Source organism: Salminus brasiliensis, chromosome 2 (assembly GCF_030463535.1).
Source record: "Salminus brasiliensis chromosome 2, fSalBra1.hap2, whole genome shotgun sequence".
NCBI classification, from domain to species: domain Eukaryota; kingdom Metazoa; phylum Chordata; class Actinopteri; order Characiformes; family Bryconidae; genus Salminus; species Salminus brasiliensis.
Window position 1 is genome coordinate 41,182,757 of NC_132879.1, and position 12,873 is coordinate 41,195,629.

Below are 12,873 nucleotides of genomic sequence, written 5' to 3' on the forward strand. Positions count from 1 at the left end.
AGGCTTTTCAGAGCCTGCTGCCAAGAAGCCTCCCTAAAGCATGATGCTGCTACCATGCTTCACGGTGGAGATGGTGTGTTTGTAATGATGTGCAGTGTTAAAAAAAAGTAAACATGACCATGATTTCATTTTTAAAAGCAATAAAATGAGAAAGTAGTCCTATCAGAAGTAGAAGAAGAATTCTAATAATACGTCTAGTTGCAGAGAGGTGCAGTGTAGAAACAGACACATCAGAAACATTTCTGTAGCCATATTTGTGATACTGCTGCTGGTGAAATACAATATGAATATGTGGTAAACTGTTGCAGCCAACATTTTTAGCTAGTTTTTAAAGTGTGTTCTTATCGGATTGTAAGCTAACTAATGGGATAGTAAGCTACCTAATTTATTAGAAATTCAAAGTGACGAGAGCATGACCAACCATTTTTAACATTCCTTGTCATATCTTTCTCTCCAAGGGTTGATCATAATGAAACATTCCAGTATCATAGCTGTTTAAAAAGGATATTCGAGAAGCAGTTTACAGTTGTTTGAAAGTTGCAGTTTACAGTTGTTGTTTCAGCTGCTCTCCAAAGACAAATCAATGGCAGTACCCAGCTGCACATGCAGACCAAAATGGCAAAAATCATTTTTGGCTCACAAGGTAAGGGGCAGTGCCACAAAAATGGTAAATATCAGATATGCTACATATTTTGTTTGATTAAGCAGTGTATAGTTAACTGCAAACACTTTTTCAATCTCCTAATTTGATAGGTGCAGCACAGCAGCAGAACTACCATCCCATGAACAAATCTTGCCTCAATGATCTTCTATTTATTTTTAAGAAAATAAAAAATCTTAAATGTCTTAGTGTTGTTAAATATATTATATTAATATTTAGCCAATAAAGTTTTTTGTCCTTTTTTGTTGGGAGGGGGGATGTCACCTTAAAATAAACTTTAAATTAACATTACTGCATTTCGATTTTGACTGTGTCTGCCTTGGTTATTTATTTAACCCTAATTTAACAGCACACATAACGAGCAGTTTTAATGCTGAATCAATATAAATACAAAAATAAATGTTGATTCAATGACGTTTAGTCCATGTTGAATCAATGCCATTTTGTTATTTGCTGGTCTAAGCTGTTGGGTTTTTTTATTTTTTTTTCAGCAGGAAGGACTAAGGTTGGTACACAACGAAAACATATGTCTGTCGTACGAAATGAATCACTGTGGCTTTCGGTCAGTTCAAGGGCACTGATTTACAAATGTAGCCAAGAAAACAAACAACTATTATTAAACATTAAATAAACGATAGCCTCTGTTTATTAAGCCAACTGCCGACACGTTTTCTCCCCGGCGACCGAGCCATTTCCGGTCAAATACATGAGACAGCCAATCACGTGTAACTGGGGGCGGAAACCGAAGCAATTGTACCGATGGATATGAAAGGAGCGCACCAGACAACACGCATTCTGCTTCCTTTCAATAACGCCAATGTGATACAAACTGTAAACACACACTGTCACATACACGGAGCACGCAGAGTGCACTTGAGCTGCTGAAAAAACTGACTCGTTGCTTGGTTTGAGCTGTAATGGTGACTGACTGCACGAAGGGATGTAAATATGTCTGTGTCCATTACATCAGAACCAAAGCACATTGTATAACCACCGAGAAACACTGAGATGAAGCCATTATATCCTGTATTTATTGTCAAGATATTTGTTCCTTCTCCTTCTGGGTGTTTGTCATTGAGGTACAGACTGTGTGATTGTGAAGCATCGACGGAGTGAAAGCCTCTGAACGGAAGCAAGACATGACAGATATCGTAGGTATTTTAGAAAAAACAAGCAGAGCCCATGTACTCACCTGCAGTGGTGAATCTGAGCAGGAAGAAAAGGAGGACGCAGATGCCGTTTCGTCCATTCATGTCTCCGTGCACTCACCACACCATCGATATGGACGTTTGGTAACAGCCTAAAACTAAAATCCTTCGAGACAACCGTTTTTTGTCGCGTTGTGCCTCAGACACGGACAAGAGACTCTTAAACAGCCAGTAAGGTTGACCAAAACCTGTGTTCTGTGAATGAAGTGTGTCGCATCCTATGATGATTAGATCAATGGCTCCTGCACAAGCATGGAGGGGGCGAGCATCAACTGGACTCAGCATGCGCAGCTCAGGTTGGGTGTGTGTGTGTGTGTGTGTGTGTGTGTGTGTGATTGTGGGCACTAGAAGTCCCCATGCTTATGAAAAACATGAACGTTTTTACATTTTTTACATTATTACATTTTATAACATTTTGGCTCCAATGACAGCAATGGTGATACGTTAATAATTAAGCAGATTTTATTATTTAAAACAATTTTAAAAATAGAGCCTTTAATGGTCAGGGACTGGGTGAGGTGAATCAGCATTTATTTCTGGGAAATAAAGTATTTAGCAACAAACATTGTCTAAGAAAGTGAGGAAGGCGGTAGAGTTGGAGTGCATCAAACTCAAATGTGTGAGGAGGTTTATTTCAGTCTCTGTGTGTTGAGGATAGGAAGGAACAATGAGGGAAAATAACCGTGATCTTACTACAGAATATTGCCATTGCGATACACATTTTTGCAATTATTTTTAATAGTATAGTATTTAATAGTATAAGTATTATTATAAACATATTCCTATAAGAACAGTTCACCGATAAAATGCAGGTTTAAATTATATTTTTAAATATTAAAAGCCAACAATGGCATAATGTGTCACAGAGGTTTGCTTGACCACCACGTTAGGACATTTACCTAGGGTGGGGTTTGTGACTGGACCTTTTAGACATGCGTTCATCATTTAGATGTCTGCTTCTTCTGCTGAGGTAGGACTGGTGTGGTTTTAGGCTAGTCACAAGTGTAAACTTTGGGATAGGCCGTTGGTGTTTGTTGTATAAGTGCGTAAGTCACTGGAACTGTGCAGGAGCGATGAAGCACCAGTCCATCCAGCAACAATTGATTCATTACTGGGTATAAGTATTATTTTGGAGGATTTGTACAATACTCTAGTATTAGTGAAGCTGAATGCCTGTACAGATTTTACCATGAAATGCCATGAAATAACCTTAAAGGAACAATAAGTACTTAATGGCAGCAATCGCTTGAAATGGTTACCGCAGTCCAATTTAAAAAGATTGGTGTATCTCACTGAGTCTAAAATACGCTCTTGAGATGGAGTTACTAATTTACAGATCACAACAACATACTGCTTAGTTTAACAGATAACATACACATTTTTTCAGAGTAGTAGTCTGCTGTTTTCATTATTGCAGTGTGATGTAGATCTCAGTTATGAAGTGCCCTCACTGGTGCATTACCATACAAACCTTCTGGACGCAGGTACATCATCAGGGCTTCCAGCTCTTGAGTATTCATTTATTAGAAACCTCACCCAGCTACCTCAATTTTAAGTAGTTATTGTTATACATATACATACAAGAATATTTCAGATAGTGTTTACCCTGGTTTATATGTATAACATTGTTTGTAAAGTAAAATTATTAATGATCTGTGGTGTTGTAACAACTTTCTTTAAAAACACATTAATCAGTCAGGGTGATTTATGAGTTGATGAAAAAACAAGATGAAAATTTTATTAAACAAATAATTCCTATTTACAGCACAATAAAGGCTTATAATTATAATGTGGTAATGACATTGTTTAAAATGGTTTAGGCAAAACATGATTTACAATATTGATAAGTGAAAATTCCTTAGCGCTAACTGCTGTACATAGTATTGAATTAACAATACTAGGAACACAGAGTTTAGTATACAAACTTCAATCAGTACAACAACTTTAATGTAAACAAAATGTAACACATAGTATAACAACTGATATAACATGGACTATAAAGTGACTTGAGAGATGTGCAGCTCTTAATCCAGTGGGAATTGTTTCTCATTAGTCATTTTGGAACGCTGGCACTGTGGAAAATAACTGAAGGTATTACACAAAAATTTTAGTTGTAGTGGACTAATTCTTCAACACAGTGTGATGTGGCAAAAAATGATATTTTATAACTGTGCAGCATACGGTCAAGCCTCAAGTGTGTTTTATTTAGCCCAAGAAAAAACATAAACAGGTGTTTTCCACCTACCAAGACCTCTTGACTTGGGTTTGCTCAATGGTTTCTGCCAGGACAGGGAGAAATCGGCCAAATCCTCTGGGGTCATCAGGGCAAAGCGGCATTAGTCTGTGTATTACCCTGCCAGTAATGAAGCAGCAGCTGTAAGAGTCAAATTATAACATACTGTTGACAAAGACAAGGAAGATATTCCTCATCTGGGCTATCATCACCTTTTTCTTTTCTTCCTGATCTTCTGTTTCCCCATCAAAACTGTCAAATCTGAGATAAATACTATGAATCATACTACAAGTACATTTACTTCTACAATACTACTAAAACTATAAACAAAAACTTACACACTGTTCCTGAGGTCATTGATCTCATGTTTATTCATGTTCAGGTTTTCGTTGTCTTGGAAACTCATATTCTGAAGACTATATGATAAAGAATTACACACGGTCAGCATACAGTGGGGAAAAAAGTATTTAGTCAGTCACCAATTGTGCAAGTTCTCCCACTTAAAAAGATGAGAGAGGCCTGTAATTGACATCATAGGTAGATCTCAACTATGAGAGACAAAAAAAAATTGTCTGATTTTTAAAGAATTTATTTGCAAATAATGGTGGAAAATAAGTATTTGGTCACCTACAAACAAGCAAGATTTCTGGCTGTTACAGACCTGTAACTTCTTCTTTAAGAGGCTTCTCTGTCCTCCACTCATTACCTGTATTAATGGCACCTGTTTGAACTTGTTAACAGTATAAAAGACACCTGCCCACAACCTCAAATAGTCACACTCCAAACTCCAGTATGGTGAAAACCAAAGAGCTGTCAAAGGACACCAGAAACAAAATTGTAGACCTGCACCAGGCTGGGAAGACTGAATCTGCAATAGGCAAGCAGCTTGGTGTGAAGAAATCTACTGTGGGAGCAATAATCAGAAAATGGGAGACCTACAAGGCCACTGCTAATCTCCCTCGATCATGGGCTCCACGCAACGCGTCTGAAGTTTGCTAGAGAGCATTTGGATGTTCTGGAAGAGTATTGGGAGAATGTCTTATGGTCAGATGAAACCAAAATACAACTTTTTGGTACAAACACAACTCGTTGTGTTTGGAGGAGAGTGAATGCTGAGTTGCATCCAAAGAACACCATACCAACTGTGAAGCATGGGGGTGGCAACATCATGCTTTGGGGCTGTTTCTCTGCAAAGGGACTAGGACGACTGGTCCGTGTACATGAAAGAATGAATGGGGACATGTATTGAGTGCAAACCTCCTTCCATCAGCAAGGGCATTGAAGATGAAACGTGGCTGGGTCTTTCAGCATGACAATGATCCCAAGCACACTGCCTGGGCAACAAAGGAGTGGCTTCGTAAGAAGCATTTCAAGGTCCTGAAGTGGCCTAGCCAGTCTCCAGATCTCAACCCCATAGAAAATCTTTGGAGGGAGTTGAAAGTCTGTGTTGCCCGCCGACAGCCCCAAAACATCACTGCTCTAGAGGAGATCTGCATGGAGGAATGGGCCAACATACCAGCAAAGGTGTGTGCCAACCTTTGACCAGAGACTTTGACCTCTGTCATTGCCAACAAAGGATATATAACAAAGTACTGAGATGAACTTTTGTTATTGACCAAATACTTATTTTCCACCATTATTTGCAAATAAATTCTTAAAAAATCAGACAATGTGATTTTCTGATTTTTTCCCACTCATTTTGTCTCTCATAGTTGAGGTCTACCTATGATGTCAATTACAGGCCTCTCTCATCTTTTTAAGTGGGAGAACTTGCACAATTTGTGACTGACTAAATACTTTTTTCCCCACTGTAGGTGTGGATTACAGCTACTATCTCACTGTCATGTTTAGTAATAAACCATATTTACCTCTTCTCCAGAGCTTTAGAGGCATCCATGGTGCGCTCCAGAGCTTTAATTCCTTTTTCTATATGTGGTAGATCATCTCTATAGAGATCAAAATTGTTCTACTAAAAATGTAGGCCACCAGTAATACTATACTATAACTGTACTATTGTGATATTAGGATATACAATTCACAATGTACTTTGAAAACATATCAGTTCAGATCCTGAATACTGACCGGTCTGAAAGTGTTCCACTTGATGGACACCCAATACTGGACAGAGGCAGTTAAATGATGCTTCTCCTCTCACATCCACATATTTTCTTTGATGTTTATGTTGGGGAACTATGAGGGCCCATGACAAAACTTTCTGCTTGAGGTAGTCCATAGTGGATTTTAAGGTGTATTTAGGATCATGATCCTGATCTGGAAATGGAACAGTTTAAATGTCTTTAAAACCACAATACAAATTACACACAAACAATCTATTGATTGGATAAAAATTTTGTTAAATGGCAGTGCACAACCATAATGAAGCTGCATAGTTCTGTTTTGTTGTTTCTTCTCCTGTGCTGAGTTGTGCCGTGGTTGGTGTGGCACAACAGATAAAACCACTAGCAGCCAGTGAGCTATTACACCATGTGGGAGACCAGGGTTCGATTCCCAGTCTGGGTGACCGTATGCTGCGCTACACCAATAAGAGTCCCTGGGCAAGACTCCTAACACTACATTGGCCCACCTCTGTAATACGAGTTACCTTGTAAGTCGCTCTGGATAAGAGCGTTTGCTAAATGCCGTAAATGTTGGACTGTTACAATGAGTCTCAAAACAAGTTTTGTGGGGTATTTTTGTTTTGCTTTTCTTTTACTAAATACAGAAAACCATGTCCATGCATATTTCCAAAGTGGCACCTTTTTTGCAGATTTTTGCATGACCGCAACATAAACTACATAGGCAGTAGACAGGATACTAGGTTGAATAGGTTGAAAATGCCAGAGATTTTTCGTAATACAGTGTGCTAACTCAATACAACCTTTTAGCATCCTCTTTTAGACACAACACCAAGGCTGACTGAGACTCATGGTACCAAAGCAACAGGGCTAGGAGTTGCATGTTATCTCACTTGGGAGCTGTTACTTGAACTCTCAAGTGAGGCAATAAGCAGTAACACACTTATGTTGTACAATAGCAGTTCATACAATGCAATAACTACACAGCAAGGCTGTGTTTTCTTTTGGTAAAGACAAATTGTAAATAGCACATGCAAACAGAACAGTGCCACTGTTTAATGATCTGTTGTCAGTTCCACAAAGCCTTCTGCTGTCAACTGAATTAAAGGTGTCACTTCGATGCTTTTAGAAGGTCATAATGCACAATGTAGGCCCATTGCCTCAATTACTATAATAGAGACTACTTTATTTATGCAGTTATAAGCAAAGTTAGATAAGATGTCTATTTGTTTCAAACTTGAAAAGACACTCCTGAATGGTGCAAGTCCTGTCATGCTTTTTTTTTTTACTGGAAAGGACAGCAAAGAGCCCTTATGTCATCACAGAGCCTGGAGGAGAAAGTGTCAAAACCACACTAGCACATATACAAACACTAACACACATACAAAAAAAAATCTAAGAGCTGCAGCTTCACAAACCATAAAGGGAAAGTTTTGTTGAGCTCAGTTTCAGATGAGATGTTTTTTTATATATATAAAGATCTAAAGTTAAAGCTAGAGACTGTTTGTCACCCTCTCTTTCCATTTTTAAAGTCTACCTGAAAATCTTTTCTCTGAATACTTTCATTCTCTTTAAGTGTTGTCTTTTTGTGTACCATATTGTAAAGGGTCCTTGGAACTGTGAAAGGTGCTACAAAAGTCACTTACACACTTCTATAAAATAAAATGTAGCCGCTTCTATACAGAAATCAGAAAATTGAAAAACAGGAGTAATGAAAATAATATATAATAATAATTTTAAAAAACAGCAACAACAACATAATAATTCCTAAAACCAAATCATGTCAAAATTAAATAAACAATACAATCTAATAAAACAGTCCCAGGCTGAATTGAGGTGGTTGGAAACTAATCTTCATGTTTCCTGTTCCTGTGAATTCCAGTTTTCTTTTTGGGAAACATCGGATCTCATATTTTTTCAGCCTTACTGGGATTTTGACACTGGCCCCAACTAGCTCCGTTAACAGAGCAAGGGGGGTAAACTTCTTAAGAAAACAGGGGACCAGGTCAGGGGGTTTTTGAGATTGCGTAGTTTCCAGATTCCCCACTGTTTACTGGAAGGCCAACCCTAAATACTGAAAAGTTCTGCCCACTTGTTTTTGTCGTTTTCAGAGGAGAAGAAACTTGAGTACCGTCCTTCCATCGACAGTACGTTTCCGGGGCTTACCGTGAGAAGAGCTGCGAAAATGGCGAAAATAAACCCGTGTTTTAGGAGGACTTTTGTCTTTTTTAACGTCCTTTTTGCGGTGAGAGTTCAATGTTGTGTTTAATTAATAAATTGCCCTTTTGAGTTTGAGTTGAGTGTAAATCGGAACTTTTATCTCTGTCTTAAGAATAGTGTGTTTGAGGTTTATTCGTTGCATTTGTATTTTATTCAGTAATATGATTTTATTTACCGATGTTGATTTGTAGATACTGGGGGTAGTCTTTATAGGACTGGGGTTGATGGCACATTTCCAGCTACGTGAGGTAAGAACAGCGGAACTCTGATTGTCCTGAAGTTTTAAACTTGCACTAAAAGCCTAATCTCGAATGTAATCGGTGAGGACTTGGCTTAGTTTCATATATTTATTTTAAATGCACAGAATCTGCTGTAACGTTTTGATTTGCTCGTGTGTCTTAATCGTGTGTAATCTATAATGGTCCTGTTTCTTTAGGAGGAGGGAAATAAGTTGACTGGAGTCATCTGCATGGTCGTTGTCGGAGCCGTCATCTTCATTCTTTCAGTTCTGGGAGCTTATGGCGCTCAGAAAGAGAACAAAAACGTCCTGATCGCGGTGAGTTTGTAACCTGCATCACACAGTCACAGGGTTGAGTGAAAAGTAGAAGAACAAATGAAGTCAGATGCTAACATTAACTTTTTGACACCACTTCTCTGTTTCTATCTGCCCCGCAGTTTTTCGTCATTATGTGTATGGGGACTATTGTCCTTCTGCGCCTTGCCATACCTGTGGCCATGTCACGTAATGAGGTATTGGAGCATACTTCCTACTTTCACTTCTCTGAATCAAGGAATCACTGAGTGAATCTGATCACCAGTACGGGTTAAATAGTTGTTGTATTTTTCAGTAGTTCAGAGTGGATTGATGTGAAATAGTGAGAGAAGGAACTTGCCAGTTCACAACACAAATGTACATAAGTATAAGTACATACACATGTCTTCTGCGTTTATAGGAAGGGAATGTGGATAAAGGTACCCATCTGCAATGACTGGATTTTCAAATGTTTTATACTTTCTAAAAAAATGTCTTGCTATTGCCAGCACTGTGAATAATTCAGTTATTCATGTCTAGAACATTTATGATTAAACCACTCTGAATGAATTAGATATTGTTTTGAATTATGCAGACATTTAGAAAATCATATATAGAATTTTATTAATTATTATTTAGTTTTTTCAGTGCTTTTGCTTCTCATTTATTTTCTGTCAGGTTATTCCGATGCTCGAGAAGGAGTTTCAGACGTTGGTGCCTTTAAATAAAGCCGACAAAGATTTTCAGCATACTTTGCAGTATTTTCAAGAGCAGGTACTTCTAACATCTAATAAGCCATCTTACACACTCATGCATTAAAGAGTACTCCAGCCCTTTTCAACTGGAGCTCATTGTCATATAGCGTATGGTTGGTTAGCACAGATGTATCTGCTGTACATATTTAAAGAACAATAGACCCATCAGCACAAAACACACTTACTGTGTAAGCGACTGGGAGTTTATTCTTTTAACCTTAGCATTCATTCTACTGCGGATGATTTATCCAACTGGATTTTTGCACTGTTCCCACTGACTTGTCTGTTTCATCCAGGCCAACTGCTGTGGACTCTTTAACGGCTACCAGGACTGGGGGAATGATGTTCCTGCCTCATGTGACTGTGCAGATGTTGAGCCAGATCAATGCCGGTTGATAACACAGACAAACAACAATTATCTGGTGATTATTTCAGATGCTCAGAGCCTCAACACATGCTGCACTGTAACATAAAGATAATTCTTTGAAAAGCAGTTTGATGAATAGTGTGTTGTTATGCTTTCTGTAGATCAGCATTAAAAACCGGAAGGTCTACTCACAGGTGGGGCGTTTTTAATTTCGAATAAGATCACTTCACATGTATACATTATTTTTATCTTTTGCATTTCCTCCTCCATTAACTCTGTATCCTCTTCAAATCTAGCCATGTGGCCCCCTGATTATGGGATACATAAATACAGGTCTCAACATCGCATTGGGTGTACTCTTTGGCTTTGGCTCTTTGGCAGTAAGTTTGCTATAAACTACTTTTGTTTGGCAATAGAAAGAAATGTAAGAATCTATATGATATTTTCTTGTTAAGCCAGTAATTATTTTTATTTAGTTAATATGCAGTATTTTAGTGACATTTTTACACTAAATACATTTTTAATAAATGTTAACACAGAATTTTAGGCTTAAAAAAAGTCTATTGAGTCTATCTGTCATGCAAAACCCTTGTATTTCCAAAATGGCAACTTTTACAGGAGAAGAAAAGAAAACTTAATGTAAAACCACTTTATTCTTGTTATTTTTATACTTTTATTGCTTCATTCATCATGAAGTTGACACTGTAATGAACAAGTAGTCATGAAATCATGATGTAAAGTTAGAATTTGAGATTTGCTGGAGGTTTTTGTATGACAGCATCAACATATAAAATAATAGTGATATAAATGGCATTGTTTTTGTTTTGTTTTTTTTATTTTGTTTTTTTGGACTTTTGGACACTCCTTCTAATGAATGTATTCAGCTACATAAAGTTAAACCATTTCCGACCCAGATGTGCATATGCTTGCGTACGCACACATTCTCACACACACACACACTGTACACACAAACAATTAAGATGTGGAGCAGTGGAACTGTTCTCTGGAATGATGGTGCTCCATCCAATACTTTTGGGACGAGTTAGGGATGAGGTGGGGTGGTGATCATCAGGAAGATCCTGACCTCACCAATGTTTTGGCGCTGAATGCAATCTGATCCTCTCAGCAAAGCTCTGACATCAAGTATAAAGCCTTCCCTGACCTGTAAAATTTGTAATACCCTTTATTAAAAAAATAAAAAATAAAATAAGCAATTAATAAGGCATCCCAATACTTTGCCCATATAGTATAAGTTCTAGTCTTGAGTGATTGTTGCGGTGATTTATGTTTATGTTGAGTCTGTGGTGAGAAAAATCAGGTCAGCTTTGTTCATGATATTTTTAGTTTCTGTGGTTTCACTCCTACGTTCCGCTTTCTGTGTCTGTGGTATATGGAAGTATCTAGTCACTCTGTAGCATAATTTTCATGCAACTGTAAATCTTTTACAGGGGCAAGTTTGCGACACCTTAGAATTCTTAGACTTAACATTTTGAGTGGCTTCTCCAGGAATGCAGTATTAAAGCATCTCATGGATGCCAAATTTTTAACCTCTTGGTGTGCTGAAAAGACTTTGCTTATACTTATGTTTACCTCAAGAAATGTAAAAGAATCATTTGGTATTAAAGTATACAATTGAAACAGTTGTAGCTGTTAGAAGTAATACAAGATTATAGCCCACCAATTAGCACTGTTACCCACTTCAAACTATAGCAAGTTTATAAGTAATCTCAAATATGCTTGTTTATTTGGATTCTTAAGAATGTTAACGTTTCCTTAATGAATTGCTCTGTATTTCTGTCTCTGTATCTCTGCAGATGTTGGCAGCTGTAATGTCCCTGGTGATGATTATACGTATCACTGCACCCATCCCCAGCCCTCCGCCCATCTTTGCTCTCGACTATAAGCCACCAAAATACTCTGAGCTCATCCCATCTGCCTAGTCAAAGCAGAGTGCTCTCTGGCTTTCATTTGATTGTTAAACATTTAGAACCAAGAACTTTTGTTGATATGGGATTCTGACAAACTGCACTCATGTTGTCTGTGACACCAGAGCCTGATTGTTCCTTTCATAGCATTTGTTTTCTCCTCTGGAAAGTCAGCTTGTGTTTATACAGTTGTTCTATATTTTGACTGGTTTAAAGCTTTACTTGTTTTGAAATAGACATGTATGAATTGTGTTTTGGTCCATGTTTTTGTATTGTACTTTTTCTGTTTGTCTGTGAATGACTTTTTGCTCTGCTATTTTTCACTGATAGCTCATGATAAACAATGGTCACATGGTATCAGATAAAGTGTGAATGTATTTCCAGCAGTGAACTATTTTTTTATATATCTCTATATTGTAATGATGGTGCGGCTGTAATTTTGTAACACAAATCATTTATACAATAAAAACTATGACCATAGGCTTCTCACCTCATTATTGACTGAAGTACTAAGCAATCGTTTCTGGATGGAAATTAATGATGCCTTTTATTATGATTTGCTTTTATAAATTAAACCAAGGTCAATATAAATTGGCTTTTTTTTTACAAGCATTTGCCAATCAAGTGTATAAAATAAAATGAGTAGATTTCTATAAAATAGTTTCAATTAAATAATATGTAATGTTAAATAAGGGATTGTATAAATATTCACCCCCTTTAAAGTGACCTAATTCAACAAAGGTTCAGGCAATTGATGCAAGTAGTCTCTCAATTAATGAAATGGAGATCACCTGAGTGCTGTGAATGTGTGCTCTGAGAAAAGGTCATTAAAGAGTATAAGTCAGAAAAATGGTTTAATCATTAGTGTTTAGTTATGATAAGTTTTACTGACTAATC

General features: G+C 37.4%; 2 protein-coding genes across 6 annotated transcripts in view; one reads left to right on the forward strand and one right to left on the reverse strand.

Annotated features, from left to right (window-relative positions):
- Positions 1-2,154, reverse strand: part of ptprr (protein tyrosine phosphatase receptor type R) — a 48,543-nt gene extending 46,389 nt beyond the window's left edge. For 3 of the 4 annotated variants that reach the window (XM_072672745.1, XM_072672744.1, XM_072672743.1), the window contains exon 1: positions 1,854-2,151. In XM_072672745.1, coding sequence (XP_072528846.1) covers positions 1,854-1,914 — 61 coding nt within the window. In that variant the 5' untranslated portion in view covers positions 1,915-2,151. Of the gene's footprint in view, positions 1-1,853 lie in introns of all 4 variants that reach the window. The other variant, XM_072672746.1, reaches the window with a different exon arrangement.
- Positions 2,090-12,456, forward strand: LOC140549276 (tetraspanin-8-like). Of its 2 annotated transcripts, none has more exons than XM_072672753.1 (10): positions 2,090-2,165; positions 8,289-8,422; positions 8,589-8,645; positions 8,834-8,953; positions 9,073-9,147; positions 9,608-9,703; positions 9,981-10,106; positions 10,213-10,245; positions 10,348-10,431; positions 11,866-12,456. In XM_072672753.1, exons 1-10 carry the CDS (start codon positions 2,090-2,092, stop codon positions 11,989-11,991), a joined length of 927 nt encoding a protein of 308 aa, XP_072528854.1. In that variant the 3' UTR covers positions 11,992-12,456. The 2 variants fall into 2 exon arrangements, with proteins under 2 accessions (XP_072528854.1, XP_072528855.1); XM_072672754.1 differs by lacking the exon at positions 2,090-2,165 and adding an exon at positions 8,116-8,182.
- The last annotated feature ends 417 nt before the right edge of the window (positions 12,457-12,873 follow it).

Coding starts and splice junctions, on each gene's coding strand:
- LOC140549276 (XM_072672753.1), top strand. CDS start 2,090: ATGATGATTAGATCAATGGCTCCTGCACAAGCATGGAGGGGGCGAGCA. Junction 8,646..8,833: donor CACATTTCCAGCTACGTGAG/GTAAGAACAGCG, acceptor CTGTTTCTTTAG/GAGGAGGGAAATAAGTTGAC. Junction 8,954..9,072: donor ACAAAAACGTCCTGATCGCG/GTGAGTTTGTAA, acceptor TCTGCCCCGCAG/TTTTTCGTCATTATGTGTAT.